We start from the raw sequence: 22,256 nt of genomic DNA on the forward strand, positions 1-22,256 counted from the left end.
TATCGGTTGCGGCTCACCGAAACGGCACTCGTCGATTTCAGCGTAATCAGGCGGGTGGAATTAACCGGTTGAGACTCCACCCCAGGTGAATCCCCTTCCATTAACGGCAAATTTTATTTCGAATAACGATTTTATTCGACGAAACATTGATTCGTTATTCTCGAATAAATTCGTTTTATTCGCAACTTTTAAGGCTCTCACATACCTACGCGATGATAGATTTCGCAACAGTTTAAAATGCGTGACGTATTATGAGACTGTTCGCAGCAATGCGAAAAAATTCCGCACAAAATGTATCTATAAAAAATCTGCCGCTGCGAATATTTCGCGTTGGTTTGTGGGAGCCTTTATTCGAAGATTATTCGAATGAAATTTTATTCGAAACATTTATTCGGATTTTTATTCGAATGAAATTTCATTCGAATAACGCCCAACTCTAATCCCCCCCCCTCCCCCAAAAAAATACTATTCCTCGAGAGGAATCTCAAGCCGCCAAGGAGGATCGATCGCGAACAGATGAAAAGTACGAGCCACTTCAAAGATACATAAGCCACGAAGAGACATAAAGCAGTGCGCCCAAGGATCGATGCCTCGATATTTCCGGTCTCCCACGTCGAACTATCGCGACTACGTGAGTATGTGTTTGTGTGCACGACGAGCGAACGTTCGCCGAGCGTACCGATGACGTACACCGTTCAGAGCCACGGCGAAATCCGGCGGAACGGCGTCAGGTGCATCCGACCGTTTTCAATAAGTTGCACTCGACACGAGTCAGCGGCACCGAGTCGAAAGCGGTTCCCAGAGTCGCCATCGATCTCGAGGATCGCCGCCTGGCTGTCCTCCCCTCGCGGATCTCGGAATTCGGGGGATGACGACGGATCGAGCGTTGGCTATCAATCTGTACAAGTCTGTCGATCGATCGACGAATCCTGGATTGAACGACCACGCGCGTGTCCGAGAGCCTTTTGGTAACCGAACGCTTCCGATAGTATATCCAGAGAAATGTTATATCCTCTTATTTCCGTCGGGGGTTCTGTCGCTGACGAGAACCAGAGGTATCGAGGGTGACAGATTTTGGGACAGGTGAGAGTGGTGTGGATGTAACTTTTGGATGTTCGTTTCCTTATAATCCTCTTCACAGAAATCCGAGCACTATAGAAGCTCCTCGAGTACCATAAGGAACGTCTCCACTCTAATATAATCCCAGTTAATCCACAGTTAAATTACTCCGTGTGAATTAAAACTTCGAAACTGCAGATACGTTTCATGCAAGAAGCATGAGTCCCCCTACAAGCTTGCGAAACACTTTAAGAGGAAAAGTTTCCCCCCATCACGAGGGAACGCTTCTTCCCTGTAGAGACGTTATCGAGTTAGGAAAATAGGGGATAGACAAAAAACCGAGAACGCGAAAATTATTTTTCGAGTGTCGCGTTTCACGATCGGCCGAACGACACAGTGACGACCAACGCAGGTAAAGGCCCCTTCTGAGAGCTCTGTGGTGTTCTCCTTAAAAATGGAAGCAACGAAAGTGCATTCGACAGACGTGCCGTCGCCGACGGTGCATCCCGTGAATAGAGAGCCGCAAAGGTTTCCCTTTATTTTCAGTCGTACGCGGTGATACGTCGCGGCAGAAATATTCTCTCCCTGGGCGAGCAGTGTTTCTCCGTTTCTCGGTGAAACGAACGGAAATTTCTATTCGTTCCTGAAGGGACGAACTTTAATCGAACCTCGATGTCGATTTAAAATAGGGGGAAAAGAAGAAACTCTCTGGAGTTATTTATATTGATAATGAGAAGACTGAAATGGAGAAAGAACTGTCTTGAATTTTGTGTATCTATTCTAGTTGGTTTGAATAAATACACTAGCAAATTGTGTACAATAAATTCTCGATGATCGTTCGAAGGCTCCTTGGTACTGGCATTAAATACTTCATAAACAAATGCGACAGAAACAAATGCCATTGCCTTCAGAATTCTAAGCTCTATCACTCTGCTAAACCTCGTTAAAAAATCAGCGTTACATCTGAGGACCTTTCCTTGTCAGTGTCGAGAAGCCTTCGAACACTCATAAAAAATTTAAAACTCTTAATTTGCATAAAATTCTGTGATATAGCAACGAGTATTCAAGGCAACGAATAAATGCATATATTGCCAATAACAAATACCTAAACAAATGTATCTTATCACGACACTGTCCCGAAAATAAAAACTGTGTCATTCAACATATTCATATTCGAGTACATCATTACAATTTTGATCGTTGAAGACGGAAGAAATTTTTCTTTAAAGCATACATTTGTCGCGTCGAAGCACGTAACGCGAAATTAACGAATCAGAGTGGCTTTTGAAGAAAAACAGGTGCAAAGGAGTCGTTCGCCGCAAATGGCAACGGCCGGTGCCACGTTCGCGGGGGTCTACGTGCCGGTTTTTATCGTTCGGGCCATCTAAAATGGAAAACTTTCCGCTACTTCTGCTGTCGGGGCCCGTTCGCCGCATCTAAAGTACTTCCGCGACGAAGGTCATGAATAAAATCAATCGAGGCTGCCCGCCGCCTTCACTGCCGCGACGATTTCGTACAAATACGCGACCAACTGTGCCTCGGAATCCTCGAGCAAACCGAGCGAACGATATCGATCCTCGCCCGGTCGAGGGTGCATTACCTAATAACCGTCCAACGACGGCCAACGGTGGCGAAATGTTAAGTAGCGACTTATGTGAGGGGTACATTGTGTATTATCAATACGTACATAGTGTATTACCAATAGTGTATTGTCCACTGTGTTTAGCAATTACGTATTACCAATAGTGTGTTACCAATAGTGAATTATCAATAAATAATCCACCGTACTTCGTCAAGTTTAAAATTTCAATCTTACAAAATCAAAAATTAATTCTACTACAATAATACCTGGTAGTATGTTCCAATAGCCTCAGCCATTGCTAAAAAAAAAAGGAAGAGAAAAGGAAAGGCACTTGAGAAAAATAGTGTCCATTAGTATAGTTTTTATTCACGCGAACGTCGATAAACGAAGTGTGCACCTGTGCTACAATTTTCGACACAGGTGAACTTCACAGCGCGGTGCCCCGAGCAACTTAACAAATTGCTGTTCACCTGAGAGCGATAGGGAACAGTTTATTCGAGCGACAGGGAGAAATTAGGTGGCGTGAAATCGCCCGGAATCGGCGATTAAAGCCGCGTGGGGGAGAGGGTAGCTGATCCTCGGAATTAACCGGAGGCGGGAAAGAAATCGTTGCGCGGGACGCAGCGACGCGATTGTTCGCGATGTCGAACGAAGACTACGGTTTTCGATGTGTTAGAAATACTATATCTGAAAGTTGATTATCAAATTACCTAGCAATTGCTATTTAATAGGTCCAGTAAAATTCAACGATAATTCAAAACATACTTTCGTCAATTTTATTTTCGTCTCAGTTTGGCGTCTAGAATCCACCCTATCAAAGTATCCCACATTTTTATTAACACCCTGTATAATCCTTCATTATAGGTTACCGGTCAGTAGATTGTTAAGAACACGAATTGTGCTTCTCGGAGACTCTAAGATAAGCCTCAAGCAACAATGCTCATATAATTATTCAGAATTTAATGATTCTTAAATTAATTATTCAGAATTTAATGATCATTAAATAACCATATTGTTTAGTCAATCAAAATATTTATTAACGTCGTACACCGATTACCATTATGGCCCCATTGAAATGACAGGAGCAAGACGTGGGTGAGCACCAGATAATTTCTGTTAAAATTCGTCAGACGCTAGCACGTGTTATCAAAAACCGAAGAAACAAGTGCCTGGCGTGAAATAAATCGCGGACGGAGACGAATTATACGAATGGCACCGGGCGAGGGGGTGCCTTTTCCGCGTCAAATTGCCACGATCATTTCAGCTTACGGCGATTAATCGGAACGGTTTGATACACGAGTCGCAGCCGATCGTCGCTCCTCTGGAAAATCGCGGGAGTGGGGGAGGCGCCTAATGCCGCCGATTAATCACTGCTATCCGGCTGAACCGACTAATTGCTCGGCGGCGCGGCCGGTCTCGCGTCTACGCTCGATTGTTAGGTATACACGGACCCAGAGGAGAGGGACGGGCATTCGCGTATACGCTTGTTTCGCCGAGTACGAAAAAAAAAAGAGAGAGAAAAACGAGAGACAGAGACGAGAGAAAAGGATTAGTCGAGACCACTATGGCTGTTCTGCGCCGATAGATCCGACGTGGCACGTTACGTTCACTGATAAACCTGACTTCACTGTACGCGAATGGGAATCGCCTGGTTTACGAGGTGTGACAATTAAGTTTCGAGAATAATTTACTTGAAACATTTTATTTCGGAAATCGAACTAAGTACGATGCCTTCAAAACCGTTCCTTGTTTAATTTTCGAAATAAAGATTTTTTTACACGAATTATTCTCGGAACTTTATTGTCGCGCCACGTAGATGAAATGCTATGCTAATTTGGTTGAGATGTGACTTGTGTACACGTCGGAATAATGTGATCGATAGATGAATGATTCGCACATGGGTCACGATTATTTGACGCAAGGATCGATGGTTCTCGTAAAGATTACGGTAATCTGATACTAGGATCGACAACGCTTATGATAAATGTGACAATTTGGTCCAGGAATCCACCAATCACGCGTGAATACTGATAACTTGAACCGAACATCGTTGGCGCTAAGAATTAAGATGAAGTGATCCAAGGTTCCATAAGATTTATCATACTTTGATCCTGAGTTTCACGTTCAATATATGTTTGACCCCGACATTTATGGTCCATCTATAGATCATAACGTGTAATTTCATTCTCTGATCTATAATCCACGTATAGGTAACGATAAATAGTCTTGATATCTAATCACCAACGTTTAGATCACAATAACTAGTCCATGGATGCATGATTCACAGGCGTTTCAGAATAAATAGCCTAAGTATCCATAACTAATCTGTACGTGACGATGTATACCTATTTCTGAAACTTATCATCCACGTTTAATTCACAAAAACTAGTCCATGGCTACACGATCCATAGGCGTTTCAGAATAAATAGCCTAAGTATCGATAACTCATCTGTACGTGACGATGTAAACCTATTCCTGAAACCTACGATCCATATTGAGGTCACGTTAAATCGTCCAGAAATCTATGATCCACAAATACGTCACGAATAGTCTGAAGATTTATAGGTCATCTGTGGTTAACGACAAATATTCCTGACAAGTTATAACGATGAATAAATTCAGGATCTATGATAAAAAGACCCGAGATTCACGACCCATGTGGATCACGAATCCTGTAAATGAATCGCGAGAAATTTAACGAACGACGCTGATTATCCAACCCGCCGTCTCGTCGCTGGCGATTCCGCGAAAAAATCCTGTTACAGGCGTAGCGTCGGGTCGAATTCGACGATCTATTATACCGGGATCGATCACACCTGCGGATTTACAATCGGCGGGATTTACGCCGAACGGAAAATTATTTGTCCCGCTTGGTTTTTCGATACTGGCCGTGGGGGGAGCCGGACGATCCGATTTGAGAGCGAATTACAGACACCCACAGCCCCCGAACGGAAGTCCCACGCGAACACGATATTGCGCGGCGGTGTGACGGGCAACCTGGTGCCAATGAAAAAATACAAATCACCGTTTCCGATACTTCTGCTCGAAAGTATTAGCCTGTGACGAATGGTCCGAGCACAAAACTCCTGGTAAAATTGTTTTGAAACTGGTTCAAAATCACAGTTGTTATTAGGACAACGTTATTTGGACAATATTCCGCAGGCAGTACATCGGAAGTTGGAGCATTAGAGGTTAAAGGATACAAATTCACAAGTGGAGATTGAATATTGGAAAAAATTGGTTGAAGATTCCCTAAAAATTGGTTGAACACTGAAAACTAAAAATTGAAGATTACAGATGAAGATCAAGCTTGCAAGCTCAAGATTCAAAGTTCCCAGTGCACAGATTAGGGTTCAAAGTTCCTAATTCGCATATTATGATTCAAGGTTTACATTTCTCAGTTTAGGGTTCAAGGTTCACGCTCCATAGTTGAGGAATCAAGGATCACAGTCAACGGTCTGCACGTTCGAGATTCACACGGTTTAATATTCATGGTTCAATATTCATGACTCAATATTTATGGTTCAATATTCATGGTTCAATATTTATGGTTTAATATTTACGGTTCAATATTCGTAGTTCAGTATTCATGGTTCAACATTCACAACTTACGATTCAAGATTCACTAATGCATGAATTACGCAACTTTCCCAGAGTTGATGAAATACTCCAGAATACTCGTCATTAACCCAATTAGAAAATATAGAACGCACTTACCGTCTGCAGAACTCCTTTCAAGAGGTGCCTAAGCGGAGGCAACGAGTCCAACTACACTGTTCGTCACTGCACACTAATAAGTACACTGAGGATTCTGTACAAATGTTTAACAATGTTTAAACCAAACACTGTCTCCCAACAAGAGGGCTAACGAGATTTGCATTCTACTTGAAATCTCTCGCAACTTCTAATTTATTCGACTACAGTCCCCATTCGGCTATGGAGATCTACACTGGCATAACGATCCACAGTCAACTAATAATATAATTACGAGAAGGTTCAAATCAGCAATTTCCAAGCGGTTGTTCCGCCACGCAACAGTTGCCACACTTCTCACACTTGCGCGGCCGTATGTACCCGATGAATATTCGATATCGATTTATTCGCAAATGAAAGTTTGCATAAAAGAATGTTGCATCTACATGTTCGACTTATTTTTTCACATAGAATCACTTCTTTTCGGCTTGTATCATCAGTTCAGAGACACTCCGTATATTTTTGTCGCAACAGAAAGACCCCTAATGTGATATTTAGTACACGTTTACAGGGGACGTCTCCACTGGAGTTCGCGAACAGTATACATTTTCAATGACCTTACTTTATACCATTTAGTGAATTTCTTCACAACAAACTGGTGGCTGTTTAAAGTTAAAGTACCAATGTTGCGTTAAATAATCGCTCTTTAAAACGCCGATTGGCAAACCGTGTCACTAAAAAAAAGCTCTCGTAAATCTGGCTGTGAACACAGACATTCTCCATTACTTTCTTGTATAAATATTTACAAAAATTGTTAAATATATTGTCATCACAATAGAAACAGCATGAAATAAAAGTTTTGTTTCTTCTTAAAAAATTCACAAAAGTCGACTTTTTTTAGCCGTCCCATGTGTATATGCTCCCTTAATGATACGTAATCAGCGATCAAGAATTTCACAACATTTCCTTCTGGCCAGTAATTAATTACAGTAACAAACTACGGCCGTCCCAAGTCCCCAGACTCCAGCATTGGTCGCTGGAACGTCTGTAGGTGCTTCCCACGCAAGCTAAACGTCCGCCCAGCCTCTTTGGATCGTTATTACGCGAAACTTATCTCCGGTGGTTCCTTCCACCCGAGGAAAACCGACGGGAAAACTATCGGGGGGGAGCAAAGTACTAAGGCGGACTGATCCCTCCGAGCGTCTCGCAAATCCGTTGAAATCGTCGTCCATTAAAATACTTTAGGACGCTTCCCGATAATAGACCGTCTTCTCCTTACCGAATATTTACGACTGCGTGAAGAGTTCGAGCCCGTATAAACGTTAAAATAATTCGCGCAAACTGACTTGTGCATTCACAGTTGCACGAGCAAATCGTTGCGTTTAAATGGAAGCAACGCTCATGGCAAATAATTACCATTACTTTTCTTGTTATTTAATTGAACGAACTCGATGATAATAAGGCCTACAATATACTCAAATACAACGAAAAAATGGGTTTAACGTAGTTTTAAAAGTGGGATATGCACTACGTGGCATAACCATAAAATCAAAGTGTGGAATCCTCCCATTGGTGGGGATGAAACAGAAGTATTTAACGTTGAGGTCTTACCGCGCAGTTATCGAGACTTTTTTGTATTGGCGTTTCGTCCTAAAAAATCATCTATCGGGAAGACGCTACAGTAAATACGTAAAATGGTGAATGAAATGAATGATGATAATTTGAAAATTTCCTACATCAATCGCGTGTTTCGTTCCCTGATGTTCTCTTCGTCTGGGAACACCGAGGGACCATTTTCATGGCATTTCACAGCCCGATTCGGGAGTTTCTCATCCATATTCGTTCCCGTTGCCCGACAGCCTTTATCAATCTTCCGCGAAACGAACGGCACATGCATTTTATTAAACGCTGAGTGGAAGCATGCGAAACCACTCACCTGTATAACGTAATTCGCCCCAGCGGGTACTCTCACCTGGAACAAAAAACAAAGGTGGATTCGTTAGAATCGGCGTTCTTACCGCGGGGAACGGCTGCAGAAGTTTGGAATAAAACTGGAGGGAAAGGAATAAAATCCGAACGCGCATGACTTGCGTAAATGTATTCAAATATTCGGATATTAGATTAGAGTTATATATATATATAAAAAGTAGGATTGCAAAGAGTTAAACTAACCCTTTAAATTAGCCTCCCTAATTTATGGTACTACGCGTGTAATTAATACAATGCGTGGCATAACTCTGAAACCATCCTAAAATTTGCAATTTTTATATGTATTTTGATTCAAATAAAAACAAACTACTTATCTAGGGAATTCAATTTATTCTTTTCTGGAGAAACATTATTTCTCAACACGATTTCAGACATGGCTTCTCGTCGTTCGTTTTTATTTTAACCAAAATGCATAAGAATTGAAAATTTCAGAGTGGTTTTACAGTTATGCCCTGCAATGTGTATCCCACACGCGTGTACTACACGTGAAATATATGTATATCTCTGGTAGAGATCGAATGGTCCATTATGCCAAGTGGACACCAATCACGTCAGATCGCTAGATTCGGTCGCAGAATCCGAAGTCGATTAAAAATTGTGTTTTAATTCTCTTTGTAATATTCGAATGCAAATGCGGTAAATATATTAAAACTCACCCATCCCCTTTGAAATACGATCCCAAAACCGATGCAGAATAAACGAGAGAGAAAAAAGTTAATTTCAGGTGGATACGGGATCGCGTGGCACCACGCGAACAATAAACAATCGTGATGATCAGCAAAAGAGCCGCGGCGCGGCTTTAACGATCGGCCGCTAATGTTCGACGGTGGCTCTCGGTAACACGTATTATTATAAACGATTCGATTGGCCGTGCACCAGCAGCACACCTGACCGGTATTTATGGAGCTGATAAACCAGCCGTCCGTAAAATGTTGCATCTCCGATGGTAAATATCGGAGGGAAAAACGTGGGTTCGAATCGAAATGTATCAGTTACACACACATACGCACACAATTACAGAGAAACGCTGGGAAATGTCGATATATTCGACTCGAATATCTGCAGAGAGCGTGCTTGTTGGATATCAGGGAATGAAACGTTAACGAAAATACTCATCTCTCGAATGTATAGTCGCGTGGAAAAGTATCTGATCAGAATTTTCTTGTTGCAGTGATTTCTAAGTTTCTATAAGGTCAACTCACAAATCTGAAGAAAGCTAATCGGAGGAAAACCTAAAATAGAAACATTGTAATCCATCTTGAAACTTTTACCCTTAATCACACTGTATAATAAATGCACAAAATCAATTAAATCAAATAAATGTCAAAACGCCATACATCTCGAGAAGACCGAAAATGGGAGCCATAAAAACTCGACAAAATCATCCGTCACATCGAATACGTTACTTTCCATTCATTTCCCTCCTGGAATTCCGCTCGACCGCGCGAAATACGCGAGAATTCCACGGAATTCCGACCGCTGGAGTTCTTTTTAACGCGCGTCAGGGACCACGTCAATACACGCATCCGTAAATACCGTGCATTCGCGGCGCATTCTGCACGACAAGTTGACTCATAATCGAACCACGGTGTAAACACAGAGGGAAAAAAAATACACACACAGAGAAGAAGAAAACACCTGAAAACATCGGCAAAATGAGCAAAAAAGATGGAAGGGGGAGAAAAAAAGGGAGAATCCGTGGCTCGTGTTTGTCGATGGGATTTTCGTTCTGAATGAATGTCGCGCGACGAGCACGAGAGGAACGGAGAATAGTACAGTTTGACGGGCTAACAACGCCGACGAGTTTCGTCGACGAGGGCCGCGACAGTGTACGCATTTTAAAAAAAAATGTTACGTTCGTTAAACTGAAGCGTAATGCGCTTTTACGTTCTGTGAGCGTTCCTTCTTCTTTCTTTTTAAAGTGAACATTTCACTCGAACACCGCTTGAAATGAAATTTATTTTGCATATACCTCAGTAATTATTCATTTTAATTTTTATTCAGGTGTAACAGTTTCTTTACGCACAATTTGATACTTTCTGCTGACTCGAGAAGAACTATTAGGCTTTAAATTAAACTGATTTAAACAAAGAAACTGAAGGTGATCTTCGTAGATCGATAAAAAGGTACAGTGATAATGAATTGACTATACTATTGAATGTTCATCTGGAAATCATGTAACTTTTGTTTGAAGCATTTTTTTCGTACAGAACAGCTTCCTTAGTTTACAGTAGTGTTAACTAAAAACTGAAACTTGTGTTTACCTGCTGACTACACTACCACAACATTCCAAGGTCCCACAAAACTCTTCTGTCGCCCATTAAACTAACATTTCACCAGTACTGTGGTTTCGACACTGCTCCCACGAGCCTCGCCCCAAAAACTCACCCCTCGATGCTATGGGAGCATTAAACAGCCAATCAAACTTTCCCCCGAAACCAGCTCTCGTCACGAAGGGAAAAAAAAGGAGAAGAATAACCGAAAAAAAAAAAAGAAACATCGATCACGAGGCCAGAACGAAACTCTTGGAAAAATTCGCGTAGCATCTAGTCACCTTGGGAATGGAGTCTCCTCGAGGTGAAAGGGAATAAGATGGCGGAAGGGTAGTGATGGTGATGGGTGGGGCAAGAAAGTTCTGGAATAGGCCGAGTACTTGGCGGAGAGCTAGGAACGCGCGTTTATCTTTCCTCTCGACGTCGTCGCGGGAAAGTCTCCTTTTATCGGTGGGCGCGAGAGCGACAGTCCTGACATCGACGGAGGCGAAAAGACGTGGTGAAATGGATGGGGTAGGAGAGGGGTGAGACACGATGAGAACGGGGAAGGGGAGGCCAAGGGTTGACGAGGGTGGTATCAAGTTTTAACGAGGTCCCCAGTGTTCGGACACGCGAGTGGAGGGGCACTTCGCGGACAAAGGACCGCCGCCGAAAGCGGGATTTCAGGCGTGGAACTCGTTTCGTCGGGGAACTAATTCTCCTCTGCTACCTGGCCAGGTGATTTTAGGATGGTGGTGGAAGTTGTGTCTTTGATGAACAGTTGAATGAACGAAATAGTTGATGAAGTTATATGGGGGCGTGTGAAGAAGATTGGAATCGCTATAGAAGCGATTGGATGTGTTTGATCGGTGGTTTAATTAGAAATTGAGTGGACGGTTTTTAATGGAAAAGATAAAAATGGACAGTTGTGTACTGGGCAATCTGAAGTTCGTAACTAGAGAGATGTGGCAAAAGAAGAATTGTATAATCGTTAGAAGAAATTTTACGTTACTTGATTATTTCGTGTACGGATAATCGTAATTATTCATTGTCAGAGACGTATAACAATGCGTTTATAGTCAGAGAAGTAGAATATGTCATCGTGCACAGAGTGACCAGATGAGGAGAATAGCCTTTTTATTATAATTTATCATACTAGTGGAAAAGGTAGTACAATAGGGATACCTGATAAGTACAATAGGAAGTACCTGATCGGCTAAGTAGAATCGGCCGTTTATGGTCAGACCAAGCGATTCTACCGTCCATGCCGGGCAAGTAGAATAAGTCGTTCATGACCAAATAAGTAGAATGGGTAGCTCATGCCTAGATAAGTAGAATAGGTGTTTCATAACTAGGCAGGGAGAACAGACAGTTCCTTACCAGACAACTAGAATATACAGTATATGACCACGTAAGTAGAATAGGTGTTCGTGGCCAGACAAGTAAAATGGATCGTTTATGTCTAGGTAAATAGAATAGCTATTTCATAACCAGGCAAGGAGAATAAGTAGTTCGTGGCCGGACAAATTGAACACTAATGTATGGCCAGATAAGGAAAAGAAAGCATCTATGTTCAGATCAGGGCAGTAAGTCGTTCATAACCATGTAAGTAGAACAAAGAATGCATAATCAGACAAGTATGATCGGATCATTTATGATCGGGTGAGTAAATAGAAAGGTCCATGCTCAGACAAGTAAAGTATGTCACTCACGTCCAGGGTGTCATTAAAAAGAAAAAATACGTCGAATTTGATACGTTTAAAATGTTTTCACAGTTACCCTGAAACGTAACTCTCACGTGGACGTACAACCGTTATGAATCAAGCAGCAGTTTCTACGATCCTCTTGTTCCCATTAGCGCGACTGTTAGTTTGTTCCCGGATAATAGGGGACTCGTTTAAAGACTGGTCGCGGCAAAATCGTATTCCATAACGATCCTGCACAGGTAACAACGGTGGAATTACAGGCCGGTCACGAGTCCGTAAAAAATGCAAACAAGCCCTCCGCCTCCTCGTATGCACATCGTTTCTCCGTTGCGCCGGGAACTACCCTCATTTCCTTCATTATGTCGCTAACGGGCAACTACTCGAGATTTATGAGCACTCGAAGGTACCGTTGAACCGTGCGCTAATAAACAGAAGGCACTCGCCTGCGTTCAACCCGGGCTTTTCCCCCGTCCAAACTTTCCCCGATACGAGTATTGCAGTTTTGTCGCTCTAATTTCATGTTTTATTCATCCCTGGCCTCCCCCAATCCCCCACCAACGACTTCCGTGTTTCTTTTACAATTATCGTTGTTGCGTCCAGACGATAGTTCCGTTGGGTCTTGATCAATTCTTGGCGTTGTTTCCTTGAGAAACAGGGAATTATAAAGGGATCTAGAGTGGCTAAGATTGGGCAGTCGAGGATCGAGAGTGGTCAGTAGTAAGGCAATAGGTGATTAAGGGTAGTTAGAAGTGGCCAATAAGGCAATGTCAACAAGTGATTAAGTGAAGTTAAAGAAAACTGTTCGTATGGAATCACGTGTGGAAAACAGTGGCCAATAAGGAATATAATGTGTCCAACACTGGCCAATGAGGTATAGAAAACAGCCAACAATGGATAATAAGGAATAGAGAGCGGACCAAAATGCAGAATAAGTGATCTAAAACAGTCAAAAGAGACCAACTGACAATCAAATACAATGATGATTGAGGAATACGGCATCAAACGTGTCTAACAATGTCTGAAAGGAAGTCACAACTGGTTGAACGTTGGCAACAAGTGATCAAGAATTATCCATAGTGTCCAACAGACAACAAAAAGCAGTCAAAAATTTTTAAAAGAAATCAAAACGTGTGCTCAAACGTAGCCAAACGCGACCAACAGTCGAAAGTAGATGAACCTTTACATATTACTTAGATTACCTTACAAAAAAACCTAAAAAAAATGATAATCGAATAATTCATAAACTCTTTAGACGGATCCAACGTAGCCGGAAGACAGAGCGGAATAAGAAAGAATTCCCGCAGCGCTGCTGGGGCGTCATATTTCCACGCTGGCGGCGTTGAAATATCCCGAGTGCGGGAAGCGTGCAAGTATAAATAAGGCCACGCGGCGAAAAATATTGTTCCGTGGATAATTCAGCGGAAAATACACTCGGCCGCTTTGAATGCGGCGAGTCTTGAAGAAAATACCGGGGCCGAAAGCACGCGTGAAACGAAGAGAGAGAGAGAGAGAGAAACATTTTTCTCGTGGCACGCGAGATTAAGCCCGGCGGAAATGGCTACTCGGGCGGCACAGAAGGGGTGGGGGATTGGGGGTGGGAGCTGTTTTACATTTAAATCAAACCCGGCTGTCTCGAAATATCAATTCGCCGAGATACTAGATTGGACTGTTTTACAATTTAAATACTCGACCGTCGGGGGAAACAGAAGAAAAAAAAAATAAAGAAACGAAGGAACACGATCGTAAAACGACCATTAAGTTCGACGTCGTTATCCTACTCGTGGCGATGATAGACTTCCCTTCTCACGATTATCCCTGTTTCCATTTGTTCTTCGTTTGTCGATCGTGACTGGTAGATTGACACCCTACGGATTGGTTATTCCAGGGATTAGTGTAGCTGTTTGTTTGATACTACTGGGGACTTAAGCGACGCCCATTGATTTAGAGAAATTGATTTAGAGAAAGGGCGTTGATCTTAGAATCCAAAGGCTACAACAACAATAATATATCCTGAAACAATTTTAACACAATACGTAAATCAGTCGAGCAGTACCAAAACCAACTAACTCACCAAAATCACGGATCACTTTTCACCTCACAAACGGATTTACTTAATACTTCCAGGTTCCCAAGAAACATTTTTCTCTCTACGTGCAAGCACCACCATCGTCGTCGCGATCCCCTGTATAAATAAACTCCCAAGGGAACGATGAAATCCGTCGTCGGACAGACGCAAAAAAAAAATCAGTAACCCACCGCAAGTCCATCTAACAATACCGGGATAAAGAATGGCCAGGGCGCATCGCTCTCCGTACGCGCATTTCATCCAAGGACTTTTACCGATACGTAAAATACCAGTATTTACTTCGGTTTTCGGTTATATATCGGTTTCGTTATAACTTTGATGGCATAATACTGGTATTATACCGATATTATCGGTTGTACCTTCGTCCGATATAACTCTATATAAGCCCAACCCTTATAGAAATCGAAAAAATACCGGTATTTATTTCGGTTTTCGGTAATATATCGGTTTCGTTATGACTTTGATGGCATAATACCGGTATTATACCGGTTGTACCTTCGCCCTATATGTATAATCCTGTATAAGTCCTACCCTTATAGAAATCGAAAAAATACCGGTATTTATTTCGGTTTTCGGTAATATATCGGTTTCGATATAGCTTCGATGGCATAATACCGGTATTAAAATCATACCAGTTTAAGTCCCTGATTTCATCTTTCTTCCGGGGAAGTAGCCAGGAATAGACAAATCACGGAATTCCATGCAGAACACATTGTTCCCTTCATACGTTGAAATTGCGGCGTGGACAATATGCCCCCGAGCATTGAATTAAAGTCCAGGTCGGGTTTTCAATTTTACTTCAACTCTGCTTATTTCCCTTTCTCCCCCTCTCTTTCTCTCTCCACGCACGAGGTGGGCGTTTTTAACGTTTATTTACGGTTGGATCTGCATTGAAAATGAATTCCCGTAATTCCCTTCGCGGAGGTGGGGAGGCGACGACCGTGCACCCCCAACGACGCTGTAATTTAATACAGTCTGTTTAACGTTATTCCGTCGCGAGATTTCCGCACCCTTTCGGGGTGAATAATTAATCCTCGTGATAGTTAAGTAACGAGATGCGACCTCACAAGGCTACGATCTCCACGATTGTTCTTCTTTTTTTTGTCATGTTTACAAAAAAGTCTCCCAATAAATAAAATTCTGAAAAAAAAGTTCTGTTAAGATACCTGAAATTATAGTTGAAAAATACTTTCAATGATGCCTCAAAGATATTCTACTTCAAAGTAAAATGCTGGATCCTTTTAATCCAGTACGACAACGGAGGGTTAATAATATTCCAACAAAATTCCAACAGAATTCACGATATCGATTCAACTATTACTGGCGCAATAAATGTTTCCAGTACTGCATGCAACTGGAAGTTGTAAACGCAAATACTTTTCCCGCAGCCCAATGATTAGCAATATTCGAACAGAATTCCCCAATACCTCGAAGAACCAGGCGATATCGATTCAGAAAGCATATCCTCGAGCACTTATGCGCAAAGGCCGTCACGAGGGAACTTCCTATCCCCGAAACTTTTATCCACGGATACGCTACACAGCCTGAAAGACATCCGTAGCTGGAGAACATTCTGAAATATACATTCGCTACTTTCCACGGTCTCTCTGAATGGTCCTCCCCCGAAATATCGCCTCGCGCAGGGAAACAAGTCCGTCGAGTAGCCGAGAAGTTTGCGAACCCTTCCACCCACCCATCCCCGCGACGGGATACACGGATGACGGAACTTCGCCGCGGAAAGTTTCCGGTTAAAATTAGGTATTTATTTCGAACTCCCGCGGGAGATTCTCCATATTTGCTTGGGGACCATACCCCGGCTCTACGTCCCGATCGGGGCTAATATCGAAGATCGAACAGACCGGTGAAACGAAATTATTTGGAGCGAGGATTACTTTTAAAAATTATTAGATAGACTCACGTTTACCTCAACGATACCTTATTTTATGTATTGTTTGTATGGAATTTGATATATTGTACTCCCGAACGTGACTGGCTGATGTGTCTGCTTATAACGTGATGTTACTACTTACATTCGATGAATTGCCAATTCTTTTTATTTATAGCTGCGATAGACACACTTTTGTTTGGACAATACAGTTTCTTAATGTAATTTATATTCTATTGGTATTATATGATGTGTAATGCATTATACTTTGAAATTGGACTGCCTAGGGTGTCTGCCTATAACGTGATGTAACTACTTACAATCGATGTACTGAGGTTTTTATGCGCTTACAGCCATGATCGACACACTTTTCTTTGAATAATACGTTTCAAGAGTAATAATACGCTAATAAGACACAGTATCTATTAAGTTCTACCCCATGAAATTGTCATGTCTGCACCTTCGAAACACTAATATTTCTTTTCCATTGGAATTTAGACCATCAGAATCGAGTGCTAAATCTAAAAAAATTCGAGGATGAATTTTTAAATCTCAACGATTCGAGGATGAATTTTTAAATCTCGACGATTTAGAATCAACTGTTAAGAGAAACATCTCACAAATTCCATAAATTGTCGAGTACCACAGTTCCCTCGCGCGCGTTCGATCTTTCAAGCAGGACAAGAATAATGAGATTCGTAAGGAAAAGAAAAAAAAATATATCGCTGTCGACGTAATTCAAGAAACAAGGGAGGACGGAGTTAGCCATCCATACGAAGACCACCGTCACCCATGCCGAACGATTTCGCTCGTAAAACGGTCATAAAACCGAGCTCGTCGCGTTCCATCCCTGACGATTATCTTCGATCCGAGCGGTGAAACGCGCCCGACGGTGTTCCTCGGTTACGAGCTCCTCTTCCGCTTGTTGTCCCGAAACTTTTCCGTAACAACGTCATCGTCCCTCGAAACCTAGCCGGAAGTCACGAAGAAAAGCCGTTTCACGGCAAGGATGCGGCCACTTTGCCGGGACGAGACCAGCAATCCTGGACTTCTTCTTTTGCGTCGAGCTATCCGGCTTACCTTCGAGATTAAACCTCGGTTCGTCGATCGAGCGACCGTATGGCGTACACTGGATCCATTTGGGACCATATCGCTGATTCGGTAAAACAATTGCATAAGTGCAAAATTGGAACAGTGGGTAAAACACGTCACTTGTCTCAAAAATACCTTTGTGGCCAATATACGACTTAAATATATGTTAAATATGTTGATAGCATATAATGAAAATATATAATGAAATATATAAATTGTTTTCGTGATTACACAAAAAGTTTCATTTTCATATGAAGAAATTCCCATGACTCATCAACCCAATAAAATGAAGAGGAGTAATACTTTCTTCGATGGGAAAACAAGTACTTAGGAGCGATTTTATACACGTGAGTAAGGTGAAGGAAGCGAAATTATGGAAGATATTAGAAACCTGTTGTATAGGGAATATTGAAGCTCAAGAGGTGGTTGTTACACTAATGTAAAATGACAAAAAGAATGCAAAAAAAAAAAATACTATCGCGTTTTTCTCACTATGTTATTTTCTACACTGTCGAGTGTAATTCTTCGATGACTGAGATATCATTCCAACCAGTGAAACCTTTACCAGATCCCATGAAATTCTACATCTGTGTAAACGTCCGCAGTCTAGTTACTATTTTCTTTGCTCTCCAGTAAAATACCATGAAAATTAAGACACTAACATCCTCCGAGTATCTTTCCAAACAGTAAAACCTTCGTCAGATCCGAACAAATTTTCGTTCGATTCCATTTTCCGTAAATCAGCCCATAAAATTCTACATTTGCGTAAACATCCGCAGTCTAGTTACTATTTTCTTTGCTCTTCAGTGTAATACCTTAACGATTAACCTTCGATAATACAGTATCAATCGTATTGCTACCAACGTTTTATTTCTGCAAATTTCAGTTTCACATTTGCTCAAAAAACAGATTATTTTACAAAAATGCGATAATCGTGTTACGTTTTATTTATGTAAATTTTGAATTTTCAATTCGCTCGAGAAACAGGTTACTTTACGGAAGTCAGATAAATCAAGTTCGACCTTATAAAGGGTTAAGATACTAACATCCTGGGAATTAATTATCACTTTCCTTGTTCCCCAGTGTAATTCCTTAATGATTGATATCCCAAAGAACCAACAGATCCCGATAATATCGTTCTAAAGCTGACTCCGTTTCGTATTATCTTCATCGAGCGAATTGTTTCAGTATTCAAACGGCAACGACTCAGTAATGTCCAACAACTGCTCGATATCCTGGCATTGTTCTGGAAGAATTTTAATGAGAACCAGGATGGGTCGACGGCCGTGGCTTCATTAGATTAATCAAGTTTCCTGGACGCGAACAATTATCCCTGTCGGGCACGGTTAACTGCCTTTTTACCGTTTCCGCCTTCGATGTTTCGTTTGTAATCATATCTCGAAACAGAATAAACCCTTTCCGATCTTGTGAACTCATTTCCTTGGCAATTTTCTCGCTTTGAAAGGCGAGACCGACGATCCTCACGCTCGACGATCGTCGTTCCCGTTTGTAATACTACGTTCCGCGATGAGACAAGTGGATGAGTCGACGAGACAACTGATATACAGTGAGAGTCAAAACTAAATATTCACCTTAGAAGGGTGAGGTTCGTGTAATATTTCTGTAGAATTTAATTGTAATTTTTCAACGATTCTTTTAACATTTTCGAGATGAATAGATTTATTCAATAAGAATAGTTTGAAATGAGAACAGAGTTCATAAAATTGAGAAACAGTGTAGGAACATGGAACAGAGACAAAGTAGAAAATGGAGTAAATGAAATTGAAATGTGTGTCCATTGTCGTCGATTTGCGATTGCGTGTCCGTTGGAAACCTATAAACGAGAGCAAATACAGACAGATTTTTATTTGTCAAGTTCCAGAGATTGGAATCAAAATTAAACTCGTTCCCTCTATCAATAACCCCGTTAGAATTCGAATAAAACAAAAAATCTCATCAAATGTTATTAAATGTTTATATCAAATATTATATCAGGTCATCGTAGACGGTATAAATATGTTAGATTGTTGTATAATAAATTTCATTATTAAATCGCACAGTTTGGAAGGTCACGACTTATTGTGAAACGAATATTTTTAACTGAAATAAGATCTGTAACTGCGATTTAAAAAAAAAAAAAAACAAAGTATCGCGAAAGTTACATTCTTTTTCGTTTTCTCTATTTCGTCGTCGGAAGGGATAAAGCAGCGAAATGAAAATCGGCAACAATAAGCCAGCCAATTGAAAGCTCATACCCCAAAATGAAGCGGGCGCTGAAAACGGCTATCGGACTCGTCGCGAGCAGATTCCCCAATTTTTTTTCTTTTCTCTTTTGTTCGATCTCCCCCATCCCTGCACGTTCTTCCTCGAAACGTGCGGTGATCGCCGACGACGCACTAATTCCGAAGCTCAGCGTGTTTTTTAACGGATTTCGTCGCCCGACCAGTGTTCCATCGAGAGGATTCAGTCCTACTGGTGTTATACCGAGTGGCAAGAATTTCGAAGTGTACAGTAGATCAAGAAAATGTGATTTTGCATTAATTGACCAAGTGACTGTTTTCTCCGTTTTGAAAAATTCAGTTTTTCCAATTTCACAACTTTACCGCTTAACACGTTGACTGCCAGCTACGAGATAACTCGTAGTTGAAACATTGCAAACATGCTGGATTATTTAAATACTTCTACAAAATTTTGACATAAGATTAATATCACAGTATAATTTAAAACAAGACAAGCAATCTCTATTAATCAAACGCATATATTTTCAAAGATTTATGACTTAAAAAACGAAATAAAGTGTGTCTGGCTACGTACTGCCTTTTCCACTGTGGCAAGTCAACGTGTTAAACGATGGTCGATCCCAAAACTGTTTCGCTTTGCAGACCAGTTTCTTCGTATTGGATAAAAATGGAGGACCCTGGGAAAAGATTGAGGGTGGTGGATGGTTGGACCGTTTTGGGGTGAACCCTGTTTCCCTACAACAGCGAAAGGACACGTTGCTGGATAAAAATCATTTGACCGTGGGCGCAATAACGCAAGATTGATGCCGAAATTTCATACGGAACTCGACGTTGATGCGCGTAAATCGGCGGAACACGATGTAAGCCACGATCGTGCATAATTTCCCGCGTAATTTAATATTCGCGCTCTGCTACGCGTGCGCACACACACACAGTTGGGAAACGATGTAGAGAAGGGATAGAGTGGCGGACGATAACGCCGAATGTTGGATTAATTGTAACGCGGTACGGTTGCGCCCGGCAATTTATCGGGAAGCTGCTATCCGGTTTGGTTAATTACTTAATTGCTTTCGTAGGCGGAATCGATGCTCCGTAACTTTGTAAAAGTGTACTGATGGGCACGGTGTAACTGATGATCTGAACGGTTTAAATGAGATTCTATTTTACCAACGTGATACGGCTTAGACGTATATTTTTTATATTTGCTCCAATTCGTGTAATAAAGACGAATTATTGTTGTAGAGTAGCTGAACCCTATTGCTTTGGCAGTCCTCCTCAACCTACCTTTGCATTCAGATTATATAATATTGGCTTAAATCAGGGCAATTATTCACATAATTTCATCTTGTACTTCCTTAGTCAAATAACAAAATGTATCATGTCCAATTTTCGTCCAAATCCAGGTATTTAAAAAAGTTATTTAAGAAACAACATGAACGAGATGCTACTAAACTTATATTAAGATCCGCTAATAAAAAAAAATTGTATTTTGAAAGACAATGCAGTTTTACCGTAAAATTAGGTAAACAACACACATCGTGAACTACGGTTATTAGAAGTACACAAAATTTGTAAAAAAAAGTCTAAAACACAATGAACTAATACAAAATGCCTGGTACCACCGAAAAAATTCTCTATACAAAACAAACAAACACATTAACTTACGATACGACCTAAACAATTACAATGCTCCCCATTCGCGGGAACAATAGCACAAAAACGACCAATCGCAACACTCTTTCCGTCCAATCTACAATTATCGACTCCGTGGAGCCCTAGTACATTGTACGAGAACCTTAAAGAACCCACAATTAAGGCTATCAAATTACCGGCTAATTAGATGCTTAGATGTTTCGCGGAACAGCTTCTGCCTCCTCCCTATCAACGTACCTTTGAATCCCTCCTTCCTCTCGTAACCGTCTTTAATCACAGAGATCGCGAACCAAACGGGTAATCCAGGATTTGAACGATGGCCTGGTGAACGCAGCGCGTGCTTCAAGCATCGACCCTTCAAGCCGGCGTTTCCGTATTTATTCGCCAGGGTCGGCCATTAAGATGCGCGCGCGTTTGTTCCGTTGTTTCGAGTCCTCGGCAAATAAGTCAAAGCCGCTTACACCTGCCCGCCGGCGAGCTCTAGCGATTAAGAGGCGACCAGGCCGCCGACCTAACTCCCACGGCATGAATAATAAACACTGAGGCCGGGTGAATCGCGACAGTTTAAAGGATTTACCAGCGAGAAGATGGAGGTGGAGGCTCCTTTCAGACGTCCGTCCATGGGAAATCCGAAGAATTACGCCAGAGACGCGAGAGGAGACAGGCGTCTAGGATTCTGCACCGGGGCTCTTTATTATTCTGGAGTCGGCGAGGCGTACCGCCTGAATTCACCGGTCCCGCGGCCACAGACAATAGCAATTTGCGGCGCTGAATGCCGGCGAGAACGCAAGCAGCGAATTGCCTGGACTAGAGCCGCTGAGATATTTCTGATTAATATCCGGCCGCGTCTGCATACGTAACCCCTCTCTCTGATCCAGCGATCGGACCAGACGGGTGAAATTAAAATTTTGTGTGGTGTAGGACCGAAATTTGCGAAGTGTGTAGGATTGAAATTTGCGAAGTATGTAAGACCGAAATTTGCGAAATGTGTAGGATCAAAATTTGCGAAGTGTGTAGGA

General features: G+C 41.7%; 1 protein-coding gene across 3 annotated transcripts in view; it reads right to left on the bottom strand.

Annotated features, from left to right (window-relative positions):
• LOC107185341 (tyrosine-protein kinase Btk29A) overlaps positions 1-22,256 on the bottom strand; it is a 186,048-nt gene that overhangs the window by 119,134 nt on the left and 44,658 nt on the right. For 2 of the 3 annotated variants that reach the window (XM_015573004.1, XM_015573005.1), the window contains exon 5: positions 8,271-8,306. The exons of the other annotated variant lie outside the window; for it this stretch is intronic. In XM_015573004.1, coding sequence (XP_015428490.1) covers positions 8,271-8,306 — 36 coding nt within the window. The remainder of the gene's footprint in view (positions 1-8,270; positions 8,307-22,256) is intronic. 3 annotated transcript variants of the gene reach the window in all.

Source organism: Dufourea novaeangliae, unplaced genomic scaffold, assembly GCF_001272555.1.
Source record: "Dufourea novaeangliae isolate 0120121106 unplaced genomic scaffold, ASM127255v1 scaffold60, whole genome shotgun sequence".
NCBI classification, from domain to species: domain Eukaryota; kingdom Metazoa; phylum Arthropoda; class Insecta; order Hymenoptera; family Halictidae; genus Dufourea; species Dufourea novaeangliae.